This window comes from Perca flavescens, chromosome 6 (genome assembly GCF_004354835.1).
Source record: "Perca flavescens isolate YP-PL-M2 chromosome 6, PFLA_1.0, whole genome shotgun sequence".
In the NCBI taxonomy this organism is placed as follows: Eukaryota; Metazoa; Chordata; class Actinopteri; order Perciformes; family Percidae; genus Perca; species Perca flavescens.
Genome location: NC_041336.1, coordinates 32,642,314 through 32,667,115, shown reverse-complemented (window position 1 = coordinate 32,667,115; position 24,802 = coordinate 32,642,314). Strand labels below are relative to the sequence as shown.

The 24,802-nt window shown below is 42.1% G+C and overlaps 3 protein-coding genes across 3 annotated transcripts; all 3 read left to right on the top strand.

The window, feature by feature from the left end:
* The first annotated feature begins 660 nt into the window (after positions 1-660).
* calhm6 (calcium homeostasis modulator family member 6) lies at positions 661-5,407 on the top strand. The gene is made up of 2 exons (XM_028580677.1): positions 661-1,304; positions 4,168-5,407. The coding sequence occupies exons 1-2, from the start codon at positions 759-761 to the stop codon at positions 4,594-4,596; spliced, it is 975 nt and encodes a 324-aa protein (XP_028436478.1). The 5' UTR covers positions 661-758; the 3' UTR covers positions 4,597-5,407.
* An 83-nt stretch (positions 5,408-5,490) lies between these two features.
* Positions 5,491-12,550, top strand: LOC114557269 (calcium homeostasis modulator protein 5). Its single transcript, XM_028580678.1, has 3 exons — positions 5,491-6,408; positions 10,467-10,870; positions 12,463-12,550. Exons 1-2 carry the CDS (start codon positions 5,866-5,868, stop codon positions 10,863-10,865), a joined length of 942 nt encoding a protein of 313 aa, XP_028436479.1. The 5' UTR covers positions 5,491-5,865; the 3' UTR covers positions 10,866-10,870; positions 12,463-12,550.
* A 1,688-nt stretch (positions 12,551-14,238) lies between these two features.
* LOC114557270 (calcium homeostasis modulator protein 5) lies at positions 14,239-16,890 on the top strand. Its single transcript, XM_028580679.1, has 2 exons — positions 14,239-15,192; positions 16,447-16,890. The coding sequence occupies exons 1-2, from the start codon at positions 14,650-14,652 to the stop codon at positions 16,843-16,845; spliced, it is 942 nt and encodes a 313-aa protein (XP_028436480.1). The 5' UTR covers positions 14,239-14,649; the 3' UTR covers positions 16,846-16,890.
* The last annotated feature ends 7,912 nt before the right edge of the window (positions 16,891-24,802 follow it).

Sequence of the window (24,802 nt, the reverse complement as noted above, 5' to 3'; positions counted from 1 at the left end):
ACACCGACAGGGGACAGCCTACAACAGGTGGAACACATCAGGGCGGGGCAGAGCAATCCAACAGGCTGGAAAACACAAGACAGGAAGTAAAACCAGACAAGACTAGGGAGAAAAGACAGACTTCAAAATAAGGAAACAGACAGAACATATATACAGAACACTCGGTTTATAACTGAACTTTTGTCATCATTTAGAGATCCTGATCTCATGATTAACATAATAAATAATTATGAGAGTGTGTCTAATTTTTTTGTGTAGGAATGCAATGCGCTTCCATGCATTCATTTTGTATTTAAAATGTGTACAGAAAGGAATTATTTTGCCAATAATGTTCATTAATCATAGTGTAGCCTAGTCAAACAATAGCCTATAGAGGAACCTAACATCAGTGTGACAACATACAAATCAAAAGCTCTACCCAAACATCTCTTTCATCCACAAGATTTCCATTAAAATATATTTCATAAACTCTTTTGTGTATACTGGTCATCGTGTCTATCCACGAAATAACGTTTCAGTCTGTAAGTGGAAACACACTCTCTTACACACAGAGGTTACAAGTGTGTCCTCTATCTATAAGGACAGCCTGCATAAATAAATCTTGGCGAGCAGGTTAGGTTTTGGGTTACACCTGTGGGGGCTGGTTTGGGGTTTCGAGGGGGCTGGCTCGTGACGACAGACAGACAGACTTATAGACACAAAAAGGTGGAAGTGAAAGCGTGAGTGTCAGTCGCTCTGTCACACAGTAGTCAGAGAAGATGGAGAAGTTTAAGACGGTTCTGGACATCGCTACCAAGCAGAACAGCCTCGGGTTCGGGGCGGTCGCCCTGGTGACAGCGGGCGGGGAGCAGTTCTTCTCCGTGGCGATGTTCTCTTGTCCCTGCAATGACCTGAACTTCCTCTACGGGATGGTGTTCCTGCTGGTACCCGCCCTGGCTCTCCTGCTGCTGGGTTACATCCTGAGTAAGAAGACGTGGAAGACGCTGACGGGTGTGTGCCAGCGCCGGGCCGCGCTGTGCCGCAGGAGGAGGCTGACCGTCGTCTGCGCGGCCCTCTTCCAGGTGAGCAGCGCCGCGCTGGTGGCGCCTGCCAGCTGGATCGCTGTGGCTCTGATCAACGGGAAGTACTATGAGTGTGCGATGACCGGGACCAATGTGACCGCTTACAACAAGTACCTGTGTGGAGAGAAGGGCTCTCGGCTCCAGTGTCTGCAGGAGCTGTACAGGCTGCCCTGCGGGACAGGCACCAGTGTCCCGCAGATGGACAGGCAGAATGTCCTGCTCACCCTGAAAGCTCAGTCTCAGGTCAGTGCTGCTTAACCCGTTTAATTAACAAAGTAGTTCAAACCACTGGACCGTTCTCACCTGGATCAAAAGAAACACAACCTAGTCTTCCTTTGCTGGAGAGGTGCCAGTGGGCAAATGACAAGAAAGAAAAGAATAGCCTACAGTAGCACAAATAAAAAATCAAGGAAGTTGCAACAAGTAACCACGGAGCTTTGTTTGCGCTGTTGCTAAGCTGGAACTCCCCGTTTACCTCCCCATCTCTCCCTCTGGGATCAGCGCTATATGAGCACAAATATGGATTTAAAAACGACTTTATTGATTTAAAATAGTCCGTCAGAATAGACCTAGCCTACTAGGACTAGATGTTAGAATCCCTTGATATTCAGCACTTAAGCGCTGTTGTTGGAGATGTCCTCTTGGGTGGGGTTGGATTGGGGGATGACCGCCTGGTGCCTCCAATACGACACATCATCAGTTGTGTGTGCACCCCGGCCTCATTGGGTGTTTCGGCCTTTTATCACAATACACCCTCACCCGAGGCTGGCCCTGATCAGACCTGGGTGTGTGTGTGTGTGTGTCGCACTGGAGGCTCCACGAGGTCAGAGTTTATTATGAAAACGGTGTAATAAGTTGCTGATGTAGTAGAGTATTTCATTTTGGTTAAATGCTGTTCTGTTAAGAAAGAGTTGTCCCCTTAGGATGCAAGACACATTTCAGAAAAAAATGAAAATGAAATCAAATCCAAATCCATTTGTGTTAGGAGTGCGACAGCATCACGTGCATCATCCTTTTACAGTCTGGTATCATCCATAAAAAAAGTCCGTTTGATCCGGAAATAGCATGAGAAAAAAAAACAGATTGGTTCATTTTTTGGTTTAACTCAGAGGAAACTAAAAGTACAGGAATTGATTCAAGGACTAATTCAGAGCCATCTTTTCTAATAACCACCCATTGTTTATTTAAACTTGAAGATCTCTTTATGCAATTTCTTTCAAATGAATATCTTTAATGTTATCAAATCATTGAGCGAGGTGGCCAAAGTGTGTGCGCTTCCTTTTTTGTGTGCAAAAGTCATGTTTCATATTCCGATCTGAGAAAAAAAAAAAACACTTGCTGTAGTCAGGGACATTGACCACCACAGGACTGTGGTCAATGTCCCTGACTACAGCAAGTGGTTTTTTTTTTTTCAGAAACCTGTTGTTCATTTAGACAGTTTCTTGTTAGGCTACTTCTTGTTGTCAGTCGGCGTCATTAGCTATGGGCTGCCGTTTGTAAAGCGGCTCACGCTGAAAATAACAGCAACATTTTGTCACATTTAATTTAGACACGTTTAAAAAACTTGAATGAATTTTTGAGGGTCACTTTTTTGCAAATTTACAACAATATTTGTCAACTTATAGATATTTTAAATAGTTAAATCCAAATATTAAATGTTACACCTAAATGTTAAATGTTATATCTAAATGTTAAAGCTAAATATTAAATCTAAATTTAAATCTAATTGTTAAATCTAAATGTTAAAGGAACACGCCGACTTATTGGGAATTTGTCTTATTCACCGTAACCCCCAGAGTTAGACTAGTCGATACATACCCTTCTCATCTCCGTGTGTGCTGTAATGCTGTCTGACGGCTCCACCAGCATCAGGCCAGCACAGAACATGCAGGTGAATGGTTCCAGCAATCCTACTGCTCCGAATAAGTGACAAAATAACGCCAACATGTTCCTATTTACATGTTGTGATTTATAGAGTCACAGCATGTACAAAAAAACAACGTAACATGAGACACAGTCGTCTTCTAACTGTAAACAAACCGGGAACTATATTCTCAGGTGGAAGAATATAGTACTTGGGCGGAGTGATATGCTTGCAGCAAGCCTGTCTGAGAATATAGTTCCCGGTTTGTTTACTGTTAGAAGATGGCTGTGTCTCATGTTACGTTGTTTTTTGTACACGCTGTGACTCTATAAATCACAACATGTAAATAGGAACATGTTGGCGTTATTTTGTCACTTTTGTCACAATTGGGAGCAGTAGGCTAGTTGGAACCAGTTACCTGCAGGATCTGTGCTGGGCTAAGCTAATGCTGGAGCCGTCAGGCAGCGTTACAGCACGCACGGAAATGAGAAGGGTATGTATCGACTTGTCTTACTCTGGGGGTTACGGTGAATAAGATAAATTCCCAATAAGTCGGCGTGTTCCTTTAAATCTAAATCTAAATGTTAAATCTAAATCTAAATGTTGAATCTAAATGTAAAATGTTAAATCTAAATGTTGCATTTTGAATTTGCATATTAGTTAAATATTTAGATTTAACATTTAGATTTAGATTTAACATTTAGATTCAACATTTAGATTTAGATTAAACATTTAGATTTAGATTTAACATTTAGATTTAACATTTAGATTCAACATTTAGATTTAGATTCAACATTTAGATTTAGATTTAACATTTAGATGTAACATTTAGATTTAACAATTAGGTTTAGATTTAGCATTTAGATTTAGATTTAACATTTAGATTTAATATTTAAATTTAACATTTAGATTTAGCATTTAGGTTTAGCATTTAGATTTAACATTTCATATTTGGATTTAACTATTTAAAATATCTCTAAGTTGACAAATATTGTTGTAAATGTGCAAAAAAAGTGACCCTCAAAAATTCATACCAGTTTTTTAAACATTGTTTGAAGCTAAATGTGACAAAATGTTGCTGTTATTTTCAGCGTGAGCCGCTTTACAAACGGCAGCCCATGATTAGTTGCATAAAACATTGCTCTCGTTTTTTTTATCCTTTCGTTTCACCTATTCATGTGTGACAAATGTCTATGTGGCTTTCTCTATCCCTGATTATAAATCCATACTGTGTGATCACAGATTCTGGGTTTGCTGCTCGTCACCTCTATCATGTTGTCCAGTCTGCTGCTGACCTGTGTGGCTCGGTGCACCTCCCCCATCAGTTACCTCCAGCTCCGCTTTTGGAGAGACTATGTCCACGAAGAGAGCAGCCTGATGGATTCATACACCACCAAACACGCCAAACAGCTCGCTGAGAGGAACGTGAAGAGCTTCTTCTACAAGACACCGCCCGAAGAAATCATCACCCCTTCCAACAAGGACTGGGAGAAGATCTCCTCCCTCTACACGTTCAGCACCAATGACAACTACTACAGCACCTTGCACCGGGTGATGGAGGACTGTCAAGAGGCCGACAACGGGATGATAAGGTTGACTTCGGTCAAGTCAAATGATTCTGGTGGCCGCGCCCCTGCTGTTCTTAGTTTTGTAGATGATGGCTCGGTGTGACAAGATTTCAGCATCAAAGGATGTCTGAGTTAGGGTTAGAACAGTTTGCTGATACATGAATTAGGCTATAGCCTACTGTGAAGTGCTCATAGTGCAGGTCTGGCTCTGAGGAGTTCATTCAAAGAGCCAAGGGGCAGTAGGTCAAAATCCAAAGTATAGGACAAACTGAAATTCTGACCTAATGATGGCACTAGATGAAAAGAGTCAGATTATTATTCTAACTGTCTGACATTCTAAATGACTGGGCTGAAACGGGAAATGGACCACTTCCTGTGCACTGCTGGTAGACCGCATACAAACAGTATACATGTACACATTCAGCACGTGAGCTTCAGTGATGAAATGAATGTATTCATATGTGACGGTCTGTACAGTTATTGTAAAACTCAAAGTGATGGCTTTAATAATAATAATGATGTGCTTCATATGTTCACTGCTTCCTGTATAATGCACTGTGCGTGATTCAGTCTGAGTACTTCACTCTTGTGGTAATGGAACAGAGAAACCACTTCCTCACTCTGCTGCTGATGCTGACTGCCTCTCTCTGTTTCTGCAACAACTGGCACTGTATGTTCTCTACCCAAACATTTCAACAGAAGGAAGGATTTTCTGCACGTTTGTTTTCCCCCTTTGCACATTTTTTAAATTCCAGAACAAAAACGACTGATTTCATCCTTGTTGAATGATGATGAGACGTGTTTGTTGTGTCTGGTGAGCGTGTGTGTGCATGAAGAGAAACAAATCCACTTTGTCAAACTTCTCATTGCATATAAATGGATGACTGCTTCATATAAAAGTGATTAGAAACAGATGCATGACGCCGTTTCCGTTTCTTTGGTGTGTTTGTTGTTGCATTCCTTGCACGGACGCAGACTCACAGTCATTAAAAAACTAGACCAGAAGGTTTTTTGTAATTGGACAGGAAGCATGTAAAGATGGATGTACATGAAAACAGAGAAAGGGAAGTGAAGTGCAGCTGTAGTGGGGACTTCCCTCTGCAGGAGATGTGGGTTGTAGAGAGAGTCAAGAGGCTCTGGGCGGGCCGGAAGGAGCACCGGACCGACTGAAGGAGGAGTCTGAAGAGAACCAGAGCCAGCTGAAGGGAGTGGCACAAACAGGCTTGGCAGATTTGTTTTGTCTTCAGCTGTGAAAGAACACAGGAGAACAGGGATTGACTGCAAACACTCAACTTCTTTTCTCTTTTCACTCTCTGTCTTTCACTTTGGCCAATTTCTCGTGGAGTGTGTCTGAAACCTCCCCGCTGATGCCATGGATAACTTCCAGACTGTCCTGCGTTTCTTCACGAACCAGAAATCCACCATTGGCTACAGCTTCCTGGCTCTCATGACTGTAGGTGGGGAGCGAGTCTTCACCCTGGTTTCCTTTCAGTGCCCGTGCAACCACGACCAGAACTTTGCCTACGGGCTGACCTTCCTGCTGGGCCCGGCTGCAGTGCTGCTGGTTTTGGGTCTCTTGTTCACCAGCAGGCTGTGGAGGCTCTACACTGGCTGCTGCCTCAATCCCATGAAGCTGTGCCCCCGTGGGAACTGCTTGGGCCACCTCCGGGTGTTGATGAGCATTTTCTGTGGCGCTTGCGTGGCTCCTGTAATGTGGCTCGCCGTGGCCCTGCTCAATGGGACCTTCTATGAGTGTGCGGTCAGTGGTCTGGATGATAACCTGGTGGTGGACCTGTTCTGTAAAAACAAGACGTTGGCGTGTCGGGAGGAGCTGGCCCGAGTGCCCTGTGATCGTTCCAAACTGTCCAGCGATGAGCGCATGGAGCTGCTGCTCATGTTCAGGGCCCAGTCCCAGGTAAGAGGCACGCAGAGAGAGACCCACCCGTTGATGGGAGTTGGTGATGTCATAGGGGTTATCTCAGCTTGGGTTTAGAGACACAAATGGAGGTACGGAGTTAAAAAGATGAGGCTGTTTACCATGCAGGGAAGGTCTAATAAAATATGCTATCCAGTTGAATTATGGAAAAATGTACAACCCAGTTGGATTTGATCCATACCAGGGACTAAAAGCCAGGATATGTTGGGTTCTGACCATAGACAGTATATAATGGACCAATAGACCCCGTTGCTCTGGACGGAGACCAGTGAAGGCTATTAGAAGCACTTTTCCGGTGATCTCTTGCTTTACTGCGCAGCCTCCAACTGACAGAGACAACGTAAATGTGACGTGAGCAACGTGTCTGAAAGTTGTAAGTCTTCTGGTAGCTGTGCCAAGAGAAATCTCAATCATTTCCAATCTTACAGAGACGGAGAGTGTAGGTATATGTAAGGAGATAACATAAGCACAGGCAAATTATTGCTAACTAACATGCTAGTTAACATTAGTAATTAAACCTAAACAGCTAATGTAAGTCGAAACTGCCTGCGAGCTTCTCCTGTACTATACGGTAATTCCTCTACTGTGCGACAGTAAGTCACTTGGTTATGACACAATCGTTAGCTTATTTTTACAAAAACGTCTGCTACGTAGCTATAACGTGAGGTACAAGGTAATGGAGCCTTTTATACATTGTTGTGTTTCTTTAGAAATAAACAATGGACAAATAGAGTCTTTAAACACTTCAGATGTAAAGTTATTCGCAGTCAAGTGACGTAAAAAAAAAAATGGCGGTCAGTGTAATGCTAACAAGAGGTGATCGCTTCGTAGCAACAAAATGGCGCCATTGGAGGTTCGCGCTCTGAAGCGAAGCTTACCCCCTTGGTTCTGACGCTTCAATTTTGACCATTCTTTTTTATCTTCTGAATTGTGTCTGTCTCTAGAGATCCCTAACGTTATGGAATTACAATACTAAGGTGAAGGTATGCAGTAAAGGCCAAAAGGATATGTATATGATGTTTAATTTAATGATTCTATTGTCATTTTATATATATGTTCTGTGTGTAGCGTGAAGAGGCCTCAACTTACATTTCACTGTGCAACTCTGTGTTATAAAATGACAAATAAATGAAACTTGAACTTTGAAAATCTTTACACTTGACTTAATATAGCTATAATATAAGTTCTTCTACATGCAAACAGTTTTTTTTATGTAGTTATCAGTTAGTACAGATATAATATAAGACAGGTCTGAATAAAACTGGGTGATATGGCCAAAATCTTTTATCTCGATATAAATCATTTCATATCTTGATAAAGTTATGTATCACGATATAGTTTTTCTATAGGTTTCCGGTAATTCATTAAATAAATAGTCTATATGGGCGCCTGGGTAGATCACCTGGTAGAGCGGGCGCCCATATATAGAGGTTTACTCCTCGACCGCAGGGGCCACGGGTTCGACTCTGACCTGCGGCCCTTTGCTGCATGTCATTCCCCCTTTCTCTCCCCTTTCATGTCTAAGCTGTCCTATAAAAATAAAGGCCTAAGATGCCCAAAAATAATCTTAAAAAAAAGAAATAGTCTATATGAAATCACCACATGGTAAATCCTATTTCTGTAAACTTCTGTGTAAATTTAATATTTGACAAATGAAAAGTAATGCAAAATGATATTGCTGTATGTAATTCAGTTGGCTGCTGGTTACTTCGACATTGCGATAGAAACTATTTAGAAAAACATATAGATATAGAAATTTGCACATCGTTTTGACAATGCATATCATCATTTTGCCTAGCCTTATGTTCTTTTCTCAACTGCAACCAAGGAAAGTTGTGTTTTTACTCACTGTTGATCGCCAGACAAAGTCAGTTGATGAATACAGAGAGTTGATTTCTCTCCTATATTGCAATCTCGTGGAAAAGCTCCAGAGAAAAAGGTAAAAAGTGGACCTTGAGTTAAGGTTATTTTCAAATTATCATCAGTGTTACGCCCTAACAAGTAAACATTTATGGAAAAACACTTCAGATAACTGGCTGGTCCAATCTTAATATCATTAAAGGGGTGATAGAATGACTATATAGGGTATTTGACACTGTTCCTTAAGGTCTCCTAATAGGGTATGTAACATTGGTTGGGCTGAAAATTGCCTGAATGCTATTTTATTAGGCCCTTAACTACCCTGTGAATATGGCTCTATTTGGAACAAGAGCTTTTCTTCCAAATATGGTATGCTCATGAATATTTAGAATGAGCTGCGCGCTGATTGGTTTGAGCAAACTACATAGAAACACATTGGAGACTCGACAGCAGGTCTCACTGCAAAGTTATACATTGTTTGTTGGGCTATTCCGTTATTAAATTCACTTCTGAGACTTTTTTAAGTGAGAAATCAACTATATAAAGCTTAAATATGGGCAGTTTTACGAAAATTGATGGCTAATTGCAAATTTGGTAAGACTGTGTGTCGGAGTTCAGCGGCCGGTGCTGGCTGTGTTGCTGCCTCGCCGCCCGGCCTGCCTTCCTCCACAGACCCCGGCCTGCTGTGAGGTAGATGGAGCTCAGTCACAGCTGGCAGCCCACAGCACTCCATACACGCGCAAAGTCATCGTTTTTTGGGCTAATGGAAGTCCTGGAGCTCTGTCAGGGCAGTGGCGTTTGGTAGGACTACCAGGTATATTTATAGTTTGAATTTCGTCACGCCACTTATACAACATCTACCTAAATGTCTTATAAACCTAACAACAGTGTCCGATTTCAAATTAATGAATATTTGTGAAGATTAGGGGTTTAGTTAGCTGCGACTGTCCTTTCAATCCTAGCTATGTGTAGCTACAAATCACGGATAGTTAGCTTCATTTTTGGTCTTAATTCGAGTATATTTACAGTTTGAATTTTGTCACGCCACTTATACAACATTTACCTAAAGGTCTTCTAAAGCTAACAACGGTGTCCGATTTCAAGTTAATGAATATTTCTGAATTTCAGAGGAATTCTAAGAGGAGGCTAGCTAGCTCTCATTGATAGAGCTACATCCAGCCGCAGGCTCTATCAATGAGACTCGTGGACAAGCAGCGTTTATTTCTCCAATCATTTGTTTAAATAACTCAACACATTATAATTACACACATTAAAAGATTAACTGGAACCTGTGGTAAGAGAATGTTGGCGTAACAAGCTCGCTGACCGCGCTCTCACTCACATACACCGGGCATTTAGCTAGCAGGAAGAGGGGAGTTGCAGGCCCTGGAGCTCTGTCAGAGCAGCGGCGTTTGGTAGTCCATTAGCCCAAAAAACGGTGACTTTGCGTGGGTATGGAGTGCTGTGGGCTGCCAGCTGTGACTGAGCTCCATCTACCTCACAGCAGGCCGGGGTCTGTGAAGGAAGGCAGGCCAGGCGGGCGAGGCAGCAACACAGGCAGCACAGAATTTGCAATTAGCCATCCATTTTTTTAAAGCTGCCCATATTTGAAATTTACATTTTTGTGTGTTGATTTCTTGCATAAAAAAGTTTCAGAAGTGAATTTTGTAACGGAATAGCAGAGATCCGCGCGACCAGAAGACTACCTGATCTCAGGTCAGTTGTGTAGCTATGAAAATGTTGGGGCGTGACCGTTCTCTTAATACACCCATGGGCGTGACAAAGGTACAGGTCTTGAGATGCTTACGTAAGCTTTCAGCTTTGTTGAGATTCGCCTGTTTTCAGCGGCAGTTTCTAAATGTGAGATTTTCATAGTAAAGGGGTGTCAATGGGATTTTAAGCTTCTATGTATATCCTATTTACCCACCGAACTGTCCTTATTCAACTATGACAGGGTAAAATCGGTTTTGCATTCTATCACCCCTTTAACACTTGGACAACAACATCTGTTACAGTTTGAGTGTGAAAGTACCCTCAATAGTCTTCAAGTACCCTCATGAGTGTAGGGCATGTTAAAGTTAAAGTGTATGTATTTAAATATGTGTATGTATGTATTGCCTTGTGGATTCCATAACGCTGAGTGAGCATCAGTCCATCTCATCCCCGTGTGTCTGCAGATCCTGGGCTGGTGTGTGATCATCACCGCTGTCGTCGGGGGCCTCCTGGGTACCTGCTACAAAAACTGCCGCTCCAAAGTCAGCTTCCTGCAGCTCACCTTCTGGAAACGCTACATGGAAAAAGAGAAAGAGCGCTTTGATACTCTCGCTGTAGAATATGCCACCAAACTGGCCGACAGAAACCTGCAGAGCTTCTTTGAGAACAAGGAGCCTGCTCCATTCCCTTTCCCCAACCACCGGGCATGGGAGGAGATCTCTGCATACTACACCTTCACCGAGAGCGAGCAGTGCTACAGCACCCTGCAGCGCTACGTGGAGAGGAAAGACAGGGACTTCCCAGAGAACAAACCTGTGTTGGACATAGAGTATGGTGAAAGAGATGCTCTGAGAAACAACTGACTGTGGTGAGACTGTTATTAAAGGACAAATCTGGCGTAAAATGAACCTAGGGGTTAATAACACATGGGTACCGAGTTCGACCGTTCTCTGGGATATGTTTTCTTGCTAATTGAATGTGACCAGTTTTAGCGCACACCGCTAATTAGCTTATAACGCTAGTCGTCGGGGCACGGGTAAAGTAAAAAGAAATCTCTATTTCTATACCACTAAAAAGGCTCAAAATAGCACCACACTTCCACGGTAGCAGAATGAGGGTCCCTACAACTTTGTAAGTCGAATGACGAACGCTGTGCAACGTGAGCTGAACTGAATGCACGTTGCACGGCGTTCGACTGGTCGTGACTGTTTTCCCAAGATGGCGCCCAATTGTATACGTGAACGGTACTGTCTTTCTAAACTATCTTTTTAATAAACTGTCTGTACACTTACAAGGTTGTCAATGTTTCGGTTTACATGTAGCGACCCTCATTCTGCTACCGTGGAAGTGTGGTGCTATTTTGAGCCTTGTTAGTGGTATAGAAATAGAGATTTCTTTTTACTTTACCCTCTTCCCCGACAACTAGCGTTATAAGCTAATTAGCGGTTTGCGATAAAACTGGTCACATTCAATTAGCATGAAAACAAATCCCAGAGAAGGTCGAACTCGGTATCCATGTGTTATTAACCCCTAGGTTCATTTTGCGCCTGATTTGTCCTTTAAGTATTCATCATTGTTGTTATTTAACACTAAGTCTATTTTATGTACAAGATTGACTCAGGATAAGCTGTGGCTGCCCTCTCTATCCATGCCACGGTCTGTTATAATAATTCTGTTATAGAACAGACCACAGGTGATTGACCAATCAGAATCAAGTATTCACAAGGCAGTGTAATAACTTGCTGTTGTAGTAGACTATTTCATTTTGGTTAAATGTTGTGTTCTGTTAAGAAAGAGTGCTCCCCTTAGGATGCAAGACACATTTCAGAAAAATATTCTCATAAAGTGAAATCAAATCCAAATCAAGTTGTGTTAAGAGTGCCATGTGCATCATCCTTTTACCGTCTGGTATCATCCATTAAAAAAAAGTATGTTTGATCCGGAAATAGCATGAGAAAAAAAATAGATGGGTTCATTTTTTAATTTAACTCAGAGGAATTTGATGGCCCCAGATCACATATTTGAAGAAAAAAACTAAAAGTACAGGAATTGATTCAAAGACTAATTCAGAGCCATCTTTTTTATAATAACCACCTATTGTTTATTTAAACTTGAAGATCTCTTTATGCAATTTCTGTCAAATGAATATCTTTAATGTTATCAAATCACTGAGTGTGGTGGCCAAAGTCTGTGCGCTTCCTTTTTGTGTGCAAAGGTCATGTGTCATATTCAGATCTGAGAAAAAAAAAACGTTGCTGTAGTCAGGGACATTGACCACAGGACAGAGACCTGTTGTTCATTTAGACAGTTTCTTGTTACTTCTTGTTGTCAGTTGGAGCCATTAGCTGCATAAAACATTGCTCTCATTTTTTTATCCTTTCGTTTCACCTATTCATGTGTGACAAATGTCTATGCGGCTTTCTCTATCCCTGATTATAAATCCATACTGTGTGATCACAGATTCTGGGTTTGCTGCTCGTCGCCTCTATCATGTTGTCCAGTCTGCTGCTGACCTGTGTGGCTCGGTGCACCTCCCCCATCAGTTACCTCCAGCTCCGCTTTTGGAGAGACTATGTCCACGAAGAGAGCAGCCTGATGGATTCATACACCACCAAACACGCCGAACAGCTCGCTGAGAGGAACGTGAAGAGCTTCTTCTACAAGACACCGCCCGAAGAAATCATCACCCCTTCCAACAAGGACTGGGAGAAGATCTCCTCCCTCTACACGTTCAGCACCAATGACAACTACTACAGCACCTTGCACCGGGTGATGGAGGACTGTCAAAAGGCCGACAACGGGATGATAAGGTTGGCTTCGGTCAAGTCAAATGATTCTGGTGCCCGCGCCCCTGCTGTTCTTAGTTTTGTAGATGATGGCTCGGTGTGACAAGATTTCAGCATCAAAGGATGTCTGAGTTAGGGTTAGAACAGTTTGCTGATACATGTATTAGGCTATAGCCTACTGTGAAGTGCTCATAGTGCAGGTCTGGCTCTGAGGAGTTCATTCAAAGAGCCAAGGGGCAGTAGGTCAAAATCCAAAGCATAGGACAAACTGAAATTCTGACCTAATGATGGCACTAGATGAAAAGCCTGTCTGTATCCAAAGGTAACGTCTGTAAAAGCTGCGCCAAGTGCAGCTCGACATTTAATTGGCACAATTCGGAAATTTGCAAGTGAAAATCTTTTAAAACAAAACAAAGCCAAGATGTATATAACAATAATCTGAGCCTGTCAGCGGCAAAAACAGAACTTTTAGTGGACGCTGAATGTACGCTGAACATTTGTCCTGTAGGGTTACATCGCAGCTCGGTTCACGGCTGCCGGTTACAGCGTTCTCGCTCAACGCTGGAACAATTTCAAAGATAGTCACTTACACACAAGTGTGTGGGAAAATAGGGTTGAAAATAGGTCGGAAAAATACTGAAATTCTCATTTAAATAGAGATACAAAGGATGACACGACTGAAAGCAGAACAGTGTGAAATCACGATTCACGTGAGCCTTCATGCCCCCAAATGACTCGGCTGAAACGGGAAATGGACCACTTCCTGTGCACTGCTGGTAGACTGCATACAAACAGTATACATGTACACATTCAGCACGTGAGCTTCAGTGATGAAATGAATGTATTCATATGTGACGGTCTGTACAGTTATTGTAAAACTCAAAGTGATGGCTTTAATGATGGTGTGGCTGTAACAGCAGCATAATAATAATAATAATAATAATGATGTGCTTGATATGTTCACCGCTTCCTGCATAATGCGCTGTGCGTGATTCAGTCTGAGTACTTCACTCTTGTGGTAATGGAACAGAGAAACCACCAAGAGGATGTGCTCACTTCCTCACTCTGCTGCTGATGCTGACTGCCTCTCTCTGTCTCTGCAACAACTGGCACTGTATGATCTCTACCCAAACATTTCAACAGAAGGAATGAATGCTGTCCTTCTGTACAATTCTCTGCACGTTTGTTTTCCCCCTTTGCACATTTTTTAAATTCCACAACAAAAATGGCTGATTTCATCCTTGTTGAATGATGATGAGACGTGTTTGTTGTGTCTGGTGAGCGTGTGTGTGCATGAAGAGAAACAAATCCACTTTGTCAAACTTCTCATTGCATATAAATGGATGACTGCTTCATATAAAAGTGATTAGAAACAGATGCGTGACGCCGTTTCCGTTTCTTTGGTGTGTGTTTTTTTTTCCAGCGTGAAAGGGTTTCAGGTTGCATTCCTTGCACAGACGCAGACTCACAGTCATTAAAAAACCAGACCAGCAGGTTTTTCTGTAATTGGACAGGAAGCATGTAAAGAGGGATGTACATGAAAACAGAGAAAGGGAAGTGAAGTGCAGCTGTAGTGGGGACTTCCCTCTGCAGGAGATGTGGGTTGTAGAGAGAGTCAAGAGGCTCTGGGCGGGCCGGAAGGAGCACCGGACCGACTGAAGGAGGAGTCTGAAGAGAACCAGAGCCAGCTGAAGGGAGTGGCACAAACAGGCTCGGCAGATTTGTTTTGTCTTCAGCTGTGAAAGAACACCGGAGAACAGGGATTGACTGCAAACACTCAACTTCTTTTCTCTTTTCACTCTCTGTCTTTCACTTTGGCCAATTTCTCGTGGAGTGTGTCTGAAACCTCCCCGCTGATGCCATGGATAACTTCCAGACTGTCCTGCGTTTCTTCACGAACCAGAAATCCACCATTGGCTACAGCTTCCTGGCTCTCATGACTGTAGGTGGGGAGCGAGTCTTCACCCTGGTTTCCTTTCAGTGCCCGTGCAACCACGACCAGAACTTTGCCTACGGGCTGACCTTCCTGCTGGGCCCGGCTGTAGTGCTGCTGGTTTTGGGTCTCTTGTTCACCAGCAGGCTGTGGAGGCTCTACACTGGCTGCTGCCTCAACCCCATGAAGCTGTGCCCCCGTGGGAACTGCTTGGGCCACCTCCGGGTGTTGATGAGCATTTTCTGTGGCGCTTGCGTGGCTCCTGTAATGTGGCTCGCCGTGGCCCTGCTCAATGGGACCTTCTATGAGTGTGCGGTCAGTGGTCTGGATGATAACCTGGTGGTGGACCTGTTCTGTAAAAACAAGACGTTGGCGTGTCGGGAGGAGCTGGCCCGAGTGCCCTGTGATCGTTCCAAACTGTCCAGCGATGAGCGCATGGAGCTGCTGCTCATGTTCAGGGCCCAGTCCCAGGTAAGAGGCACGCAGAGAGAGACCCACCCGTTGATGGGAGTTGGTGATGTCATAGTGATGTCATAGGGGTTATCTCAGCTTGGGTTTAGAGACACAAATGGAGGTACGGAGTTCAAAAGATGAGGCAACAACTTACATTTCATTGTGCAACTCTGTGTTGTAAAATTTGTTGTAGTTATCAGTTAGTACTGATATAATATAAGACAGGTCTGAATAAAACTGGGCAATATGGCCAAAATCTTTGATCTCGATATAAATCATTTCATATCTTGATAAAGTTATGAATCACAATATAGTTGGTTTCCTGTTAATTCAATAAATAAATAGTCTATATGGGCGCCTGGGTAGCTCACCTGGTAGAGCGTGCGCCCATATATAGAGGTTTACTCCTCGATACAGTGGCCACGGGTTAGTCTCCGCCCTGCGGCCCTTTGCTGCATGTCATTCCCCCTTTCTCTCCCCTTTCATGTCTAAGCTGTCCTATAGAAATAAATGCCTAAAATGTCCCAAAAATAATCTTAAAAAAATAAAGAATCTATATGAAATAACCACATGGTAAATCCTATTTCTGTAAACTTCTGTGTAAATTTAATATTTCACAAATGAAAAGTAGTGCAAAATGAGGATAACGTGAAGGATCAGAACGTTTCGTCCATCTGAGCTACATATTGCTGTAACGCAGTTAGCTGCTGGTTACTTCGACATCGCGATAGAAACTATTTCGAAAAACATATAGATGTAGAAATTTGTATATCGTTTTGACAATGCATATCATCATTTTGCCTAGCCTTATGTCTGAAGGTGTTTTTCTCAACTGCAACCATCTTCACCAAGGAAAGTTGTTTTTTACTCTCTGTTGATTGCCAGACAAAGTCAGTTGATAAATACAGAGAGTTGATTTCTCTCCTATATTGCTATCTCATGGAAAAGCTCCAGAGAAAAAGGTAGTAAGTGGACCTTGAGTTAAGGTTATTTTCAAATTATCATCAGTGTTACACCCTAAAAAGAAACAAATTATGGAAAAACACTTCAGATAACTTGGCTGGTCCAATCTTAATATCATTAACACTTGGACAACAACATCTGTTACAGTTTGAGTGTGAAAGTACCCTCAATAGTCTTCAAGTACCCTCATGAGTGTAGGGCATGTTAAAGTTAAAGTGTATGTGTTTAAATATGTGTATGTATGTATTGCCTTGTGGATTCCATAACGCTGAGTGAGCATCAGTCCATCTCATCCCCGTGTGTCTGCAGATCCTGGGCTGGTGTGTGATCATCACTGCTGTCGTCGGGGGCCTCCTGGGTACCTGCTACAAAAACTGCCGCTCCAAAGTCAGCTTCCTGCAGCTCACCTTCTGGAAACGCTACATGGAAAAAGAGAAAGAGCGCTTTGATACTCTCGCTGTAGAATATGCCACCAAACTGGCCGACAGAAACCTGCAGAGCTTCTTTGAGAACAAGGAGCCTGCTCCATTCCCTTTCCCCAACCACCGGGCATGGGAGGAGATCTCTGCATACTACACCTTCACCGAGAGCGAGCAGTGCTACAGCACCCTGCAGCGCTACGTGGAGAGGAAAGACAGGGACTTCCCAGAGAACAAACCTGTGTTGGACATAGAGTATGGTGAAAGAGATGCTCTGAGAAACAACTGACTGTGGTGAGACTGTTATTAAAGGACAAATCTGGCGTAAAATGAACCTAGGGGTTAATAACACATGGGTACCGAGTTCGACCGTTCTCTGGGATATGTTTTCTTGCTAATCGAATGTGACCAGTTTTAGCGTACATCGCTAATTAGCTTATAACGCTAGTCATGGGGCACGGGTAAAGTAAAAAGAAATCTCTATTTCTATACCACTAAAAAGGCTCAAAATAGCACCACACTTCCACGGTAGCATAATGAGGGTCCCTACAACTTTGTAAGTCGAATGACGAATGCTGTACTTGAATGGTACTGTCTTTCTAAACTATCTTTTTAATAAAAGAAGCATTGACAACCTTGTAAGTGTACAGACAGTACACTTTCAAGGTTGTGAATGCTTCGGTTTACATGTAGGAACCCTCATTATGCTACCGTGGAAGTGTGGTGCTATTTTGAGCCTTGTTAGTGGTATAGAAATAGAGATTTCTTTTTACTTTACCCTCTTCCCCGACAACTAGCATTATAAGCTAATTAGCGGTTTGCAATAAAACTGGTCACATTCAATTAGCATGAAAACATCCCAGAGAACGGTCGAACTCGGTATCCATGTGTTATTAACCCCTAGGTTCATTTTGCGCCTGATTTGTCCTTTAAGTATTCATCATTGTTGTTATTTAACACTAAGTCTATTTTATGTACAAGATTGACTCAGGATAAGCTGTGGCTACCTCTTCACTGACAATGTTACTCCAAAGAATGATATTATTGCCACGCTGCAATTGTACAACCACTATTTTATACACACTAATTCTCACTAATGCTGCAACACTGCATGCATCTATTAATAACACTACATGTTTTAAAATCATGTCATGACCTGGTTATTATTTCTGAGAATAATTTACATTTTATAGATGACTCTATTTCCTTAGCATACAACAGCAATATATTCACAGTACTACATAGTTACTACTTTTATACAGACCAGTACTGAATACTATAAAAACATTCACAGTTGTATGATGTAGTTCTTCCTATTGTTAGCTAGTTATTCATTTAAATTCAATTCAATTTTGTTCATAGTGTCAAATCACAACAAGAGTTATCTCAGGACACTTTACAGATAGAGTAGGTCTAGACCACACTCTATCATTTACAGAGACCCAATAGTTTCCCACGAGCAAGCATTTGGTGTGACAGTGGTTAAGAAAAACTTCCTTTCTACAGGCAGAAACCTCGTACAGAACCAGGCTCTTGGTGGGCGGTGATCTGCCGCTGCTGGTTGGGACCATAGACTGTTAATATTAATGGACAATGCATTCGGTTCGGCGAAGTGCCTTAAAGCTGCATTCTATCTGAATTCCAGCAGGAGGCGACACGTGCGGTTGCAAAAGGAGGTCGGTTTCTGTAGAAGTCTATGAGAAAGTGACCCACTTCTCACTTGATTTATTACCCCAGTAAACATTTTCATAATGAGTTCATGGTCTCAATCGCTAGTTTCAAGTCTTCTGCAATACAGAATGACATTCATTTTTTTTATTATTGTCTCGTTGATTTTAAAATTGGCGATAAAGCAGGGGGTGTTTTAGGGCGTGACTATGATGTGATTGCCAGTGAAAGTGTGTAATGTAACGTTGAGTGTAAGGGCTCCTCCCTCACTCCTCCCTCTCGTCTAAAATCATCACATCCGCAACCAGGATGGCTGCGACTGTAACGGCAAACTCGACAACTTATAGCAGATCTCCACAAACCAATGGGTGACGTCACACATGCTCTGTCCATTAATATTAACAGACGCAGACACTGATACAGATATCTGTTTGAAACTCTACTCTTCTATAATCAAATAATGCCAACTCCATCTTCCTTCCTTCCTTCCTACCTTCCTTTCGGTAGACATGGGTCAGGATGCAATATGGCTTTTGGCCACACACACTGGCTAACATTTAGCAGGGGATACAAGCCAGAGGGGGAACAGGTACTTTTACAGCAACATTTTAGGGGTTGCTACAAGCCTGTGGACTTTTTTTTGGACTCATTACCTGAGTATTTTTTTTTTTTTAAATCTGGCGCTGGTGGCATTTTTTATATATAATGAATCTAAAAACTCACAAAGTGTACAAAATACATGAAGTAAACTGTAATACTGCATCAAGCGTCTCTTGTGTTTTTGTGTAATATGTGAGAATTGAGGCAGCAAAAGCTAACCACTGTAAACATGATGCCTCTGGATGGTGTGCTGATGTGTGAGTTGTCATGTTTTGACAGTGAAGGACGGGTTTATTGTCATGATGCTCTGTGTAATTACCCCTCATGACTGATGCCCAGCCGTGTCATTACAGAATCACTGTGCAGCTTTCATGACAAGGTTTTACTTGCATCCTTGTGTGTCCTTAAAGATCAGGGTGAGAACTACAGGTACAGAACTACAATAACATAAGACATTATGATAACGGTCATGGCTGTGACCCTGAGGTTACCCCTCCCCTCCCCTCCCCCTGCGGTGGCTGATAGGAATGGAGCGCTGTGGAGGAAGGTCTGGCAATGTGAGACTTTAGTCCCTTTCCAAAGGTTGATGACTGGGAACAGTCAGCTGTTAACATCAACAGTACAAGTAAATCCACAAAAACATAATTAGATAATTATTTATACAACTGCAAAACTTTCTATAATTGGGAAACACCAGCAGTGAGTGATGTTTTAAGCCCCCAATGTCTCCTTCCAGGCAGCGCTGCCTGGAAGGCACTAGGATTAGGCAATGGTTAGGGTTAGGTTTGGGGTTAAGGTTAGGGTTAGGTGCCTTGAAGTCAACGATCGCAGCGCTGCATGGAAGGACACCATTGAGCGAGTGGTACACTAACGTAGGTCTACCTAATGTTTCCTACCATGAAACAGTCGTTTAAAGCTTCTTTATATGTTCTAAAACCAGCATTGTTTACATTACTCAGCAGTTTTCCCCCTTTCTTGCCTGGTAAAAAATCACTGGCACGCATTTGAAGTCAGTGGTGGTCTCCCACTGAACCTGTTGCAGTGATGTCTCCGCCTTTTTTTCTGCATTCTTTTGCCATAAAACATCTAAACCTGCTGTGTGAACACATTTCCATTACATTTATAATGTAATGTAATTTCCTTCTCAGACTCGTGTTGATCGTAATGAGTTATGGAGTTATTAACCTGTGAGCTAAAGCCTGATCACACTCTCTGGAAAGGACACTTTGTCGTGAATTCTATGTCACCTTTAGGTATGAATGCTCTGTAATATATAATCTGTATTTCCAAGAGAACTGGGGGAGACCGAGCTAATACCTGCTACAAGCCTGTGGTCTGTTCAACTATGTTGACTCACAGACGAGTTGAAACTTGAATAACGCCTGGAGCTCAACTGTTCTATGACTTTGTTTTGGCTACATGGCTCTTTTGGGTGCCAAATGTTACACCCAAATTATGAGCACCGTGCTTTTCGCTAAACAGCCACAGTGTCAGTGTTACATTTCGGAGAGTTGTGTGCCATCCAGCACTTTCCCCCCTGGACCAGATGAAGATGCACATGTGCGTGTGCACACACACACACACACACACACACACACACACACACACACACACACACACACACACACACACACACACACACACACACACACACACACACAAGTTTGTGGCTCTATCTTTGTGGGGACCCGTCATTGACATAATGCATTCCCTAGCCACTTACTAACCTTAACCATCACAACTAAATGCCTAACCTTAACCCTTACCCTCACCCTAACCATACCCTAATTCTATCCCTAATCCTTCAACCAAGTCTTAACCCTCAAACAGCCCTTTAAACTTGTGGGGTCCAGCATTTTGGCCCCACAAAGCTGTCGGGACTACACAATGGACTCCCGGTTTTTGGACCCCACAAATATAGTTAAACAAGTCCCCCCCACACACACACACACCTGCAGATGTGTGATATCTACATTTTTTTCCTGACTCTGGTTTACATATGGACCATGTTATGGAAAAACTGAACTACTCAAACAACTCCTATTCACATTCATGAAGAAGGTTCGGGAGGTCTTGATGACTTATAGATACAAAAGATATACAAAAGCATTAAATCTCGATCGAAGAGAATTTAGGATTAAACAGTACATTACAGCAGGTGTTAAGTTTAGCTGAACCTTCAATGGAAACTCATGAATGCAAACACCTCAGCAAAGACAGTGTCAGCCTGTCCATACTGCAGTAGCGCTTATCCTTGTGTGTGTGTGTGTGTGTGTGTGTGTGTGTGTGTGTGTGTGTGTGTATGAACGTGAGTGTGTGTTATGTGTTAACTTCCTCCCCTGACCTGATCAGCATGGGAGTGCTTGAGGCAGCACTGTCCTATCAAACAGCTGTTACGTCTCCCATTTACTACTATCTACTAGTACTACTTTACTATCTACTGAGACCCAGAGTGGAACTACTCCTCTGCCTGAGGCAGGTCATGACCACTTCTGTTATGTTGGACACTGCCCCTGAATGAGACCTGAGGTTCCACTGTCTCATCTTACTCCATGCCCATTTCTAGATATGGTGAAGGGTGTGTGATGATGTGGAGCTATTTTAATTCCAAAAGCCTAGGAAACTTTATCAGGATGCATAGTATCCTGGATCCATGAAATAACTGGCCTTTAAAAATAAAAATCTGCCTGCCTCTATGGGAATTTAACATAGGGGTGTAGTTACTTATGCCCCTTGTATTTTAAAGAAGAACATTTATTTATTTATTTACAATACATTAGTCATTCACAAAACGAATTAGTGTCCTTAAAAGGTTGGATTTTTCCTCATTTTTTTAATTAAGGAATTAAGATCAATTTCCAAAAGATGATGTTTTTATTCCTCTTTTTAGTCAACTTTAGCATGGGTATGTAAACTTATGAGCACCACTGTATCCATAAAATAAAAACTATGAAACTATGGCAGTATGAAAGCCAGAAGAGTTATGAAACAATAAACAACACGTCAAATGCGAGCGTGGCAGTCTTTTATTAATATGGAAGATGGAAGTGTGATCAGATACATTTCTTTTAAACTGATTCATAACTTTAAGTTAAGTTTAGTTTTTTTAGTTTTCTTCAGTTTGTAAAAAGTTTCATCCTTCAGTTCCTCCCTTTGCCAGTTGGTGGCAGATGTGGAGGTTACACAAATAATGCCATTGGTTTGGCAGTTAGTTTCAGCCAAACGGAAGCATTTTTAAACAGAGATTAAAGGAACAGAGGGCAAAAGCAATGGGAGGAGTAGAGCAAAGTCTGATAGTTCAGAGTTCAAAGAAAAGCAGAGGAGAGAAGAGAGAATCATATCAAGAACAGTGTTTAGATTCAGATCAGGTCAGCACAACACAGGTGGATGTTATACTGAGGGCAGATCAGCTTATACATTAGTGTCACAAATAAGAGACAAGCCTTTAAATATGATTCAAAACCTCCCAGAGATAAAAGTGTGATCTCAAAGATATTTTGCAAAAGAACCCAAGAAATTGAGTTATCGAGTACTATTTCAGTATCTTAGACACATTAATATGATTAAGAATATATGAGTTCTGTTATTATTTGTAATTATCGTTAGGGCTGTGTTAGGCTATTTTGAATATTGTACAAATGAGATATTATGATCCACATTCCACACCAGCAGTTGGCGGTAATGCACCAAATCCCTGTTTCCCAACCGCCAATAAACCTCAAGAAGAAAAAAAAGAAGAAGAAGAAGAAGAAGAAGAAGAAGAAGAAGAAGAAGAAGAAGAAGAAGTTGTCCAACCATAGACAGTATATCCAACCATAGACATTATATAAGGGACCAATAGACCCCGTTGCTCTGGACGGAGACCAGTGAAGGCTATTAGAAGCACTTTTCCGGTGATGGCCAGCTTTACTGCGCAGCCTCCAACTGAGAGAATGTGACGTGAGCAACGTGTCTGAAAGTTGTAAGTCTTCTGGTAGCTGTGCCAAGAGAAATCTCAATCATTTCCAATCTTACAGATACGGAGACTGTAGGTGTATGTAAGGAGATAACATGGGCACAGGCTAATTATTGATCACTAACATGCTAGTTAACATTAGTAATTAAACCTAAACATCTCATGTAAGTCGAAACTGCCTGCGAGCTTCTCCTGTACTATACGGTAATTCCTCTACTATGCGACAGTAAGTCACTTGGTTATGACACAATCGTTAGCTTATTTTTACAAAAACGTCTGCTACGGAGCCATAACGTGAGGTACAAGGTAATGAAGCCTTTTATACATTGTCGTGTTTCTTTGGAACTAAACAACGGACAAATAGAGTCTTTAAACGCTTCAGATGTAAAGTTATTCGCAGTCAAGTGACGTAAAAAAAAATGGCGGTCAGCGGAATGCTAACAGTAGGTGATGGCCAGTTAGCAACAAAATGGCGCCATGATGGCTCGAGTTCTGAAGCGAAGCTTACCCCCTTGTATCCAACTGTCCAATTGCACAATCCGTTCTGCGCATGCGCAAGATGTTCGCGCATGCGCTGTGGTACGATGATTTACGACACTACCCGATCTGTTCCCACCTTATATACTGTCTATGGTTCCCACACTAGCCTCCACCGGGAAGCTAACGTTAGTTTAGCTAATAGCTAATTCACGTTAGTTTAGCTAATAGCTAATTCGGGCGGTCTGCCGTTAGCCTCCACTGGGAAGCTAACGTTACTTTAGCTAACAGTTCATTTGGCTAACCGCTAGCTGATTGTAGCGGTCTGCCGTCCGTCAGCCTCCACAGTTAAGCTAACGTTAGTTTAGCTAACAGCTAATTCGGCTAACCGCTAGCTGAGACAGCATGCAAACTTTTAAAAGACCCTCAAAATAAAACTTCAAAACAAACGTTAACATATATAACAGCTGTTACGTCAGTACTGCTTTACTTGTGCTCATTTAAAATACAATCCCTCAATACTTGTCATTATTGTTACTGTAAAGTCTTAATTTTGCTGTAGCCTGCTTTTCCCATTATGTTTGACTTAACGTTATTTTAGACTGAATCTAGCTGTCCGTTCTGCCTGCACGATCCGTTCTGCGCATGTGTTATTTGTCGGCTAGCGGTTAGCCGAATTAGCTGTTAGCTAAACTAACGTTAGCTTGGGTGGAGGCTAGCCAGATCGGGCAGGTCGTAAAACGGTATTATCATCTGTGCATGCGTGAACATCTTGCGCATGCGCAGAACGGATTGTGCAGGTGGAACGGATCGGGTACTGACACCAATTAAGAAATGTAGAACCAACTATATCAAGTATCCTGTAAGCCCCAAGACAAAAGAAGTCCATTCTAAAATGATGAGTAATATTTATCCATCCAACAAGCTGCTAAGAAAGAGATTCGGCGTGGATCATAATAACTGTAACTTTTGCGAAACTGAAATTGAAACTACTGATCACCTGTTTTCCCATTGTATGTACTGCGAAGCCTTTTTGGGAGGATTTACAGGACTGGCTCTCAAACAAAATCCAACTACTCACTCCTCTCACAAGATAACATATTGTGTTTGGTGTTACTATGAAGGACATTAAGACTGACATGATTTTTAACAATATGATATTGATGGCAAAGTTTTACATCCATACCTCCAAATGGAGGAAAACAAAGCCCCTTTTTTTCTGTTCATAAGCGGGACCTCGTAGCCAATCATCTCTGTGCTTTGAAACTAATGAAAGGGAAACATGTGCGATCTCTCCTCCATGCTTATAAGGAGATGAAGGTGTTTGAGGACCCCTAGCAGCCACAAAAGAAGTCAGATTCACTTATTATTACAGATTATTAGCCTATTTAATTATTTATTTTCAGTATTTTTAATTTCTTTTTTCTATTTGCTTTCATTTTTTACATAATATTTTTTTATACAATTTAAGTTATCCTTTCTATCCTGTGTGCCTTGTATGCATGTTGAGAGATGTCATGTTTTCTGTCTTTATATATTGTAAATA

Coding starts and splice junctions, on each gene's coding strand:
- LOC114557270 (XM_028580679.1), top strand. CDS start 14,650: ATGGATAACTTCCAGACTGTCCTGCGTTTCTTCACGAACCAGAAATCC. Junction 15,193..16,446: donor TGTTCAGGGCCCAGTCCCAG/GTAAGAGGCACG, acceptor GTGTGTCTGCAG/ATCCTGGGCTGGTGTGTGAT.
- calhm6 (XM_028580677.1), top strand. CDS start 759: ATGGAGAAGTTTAAGACGGTTCTGGACATCGCTACCAAGCAGAACAGC. Junction 1,305..4,167: donor CCCTGAAAGCTCAGTCTCAG/GTCAGTGCTGCT, acceptor GTGTGATCACAG/ATTCTGGGTTTGCTGCTCGT.
- LOC114557269 (XM_028580678.1), top strand. CDS start 5,866: ATGGATAACTTCCAGACTGTCCTGCGTTTCTTCACGAACCAGAAATCC. Junction 6,409..10,466: donor TGTTCAGGGCCCAGTCCCAG/GTAAGAGGCACG, acceptor GTGTGTCTGCAG/ATCCTGGGCTGGTGTGTGAT.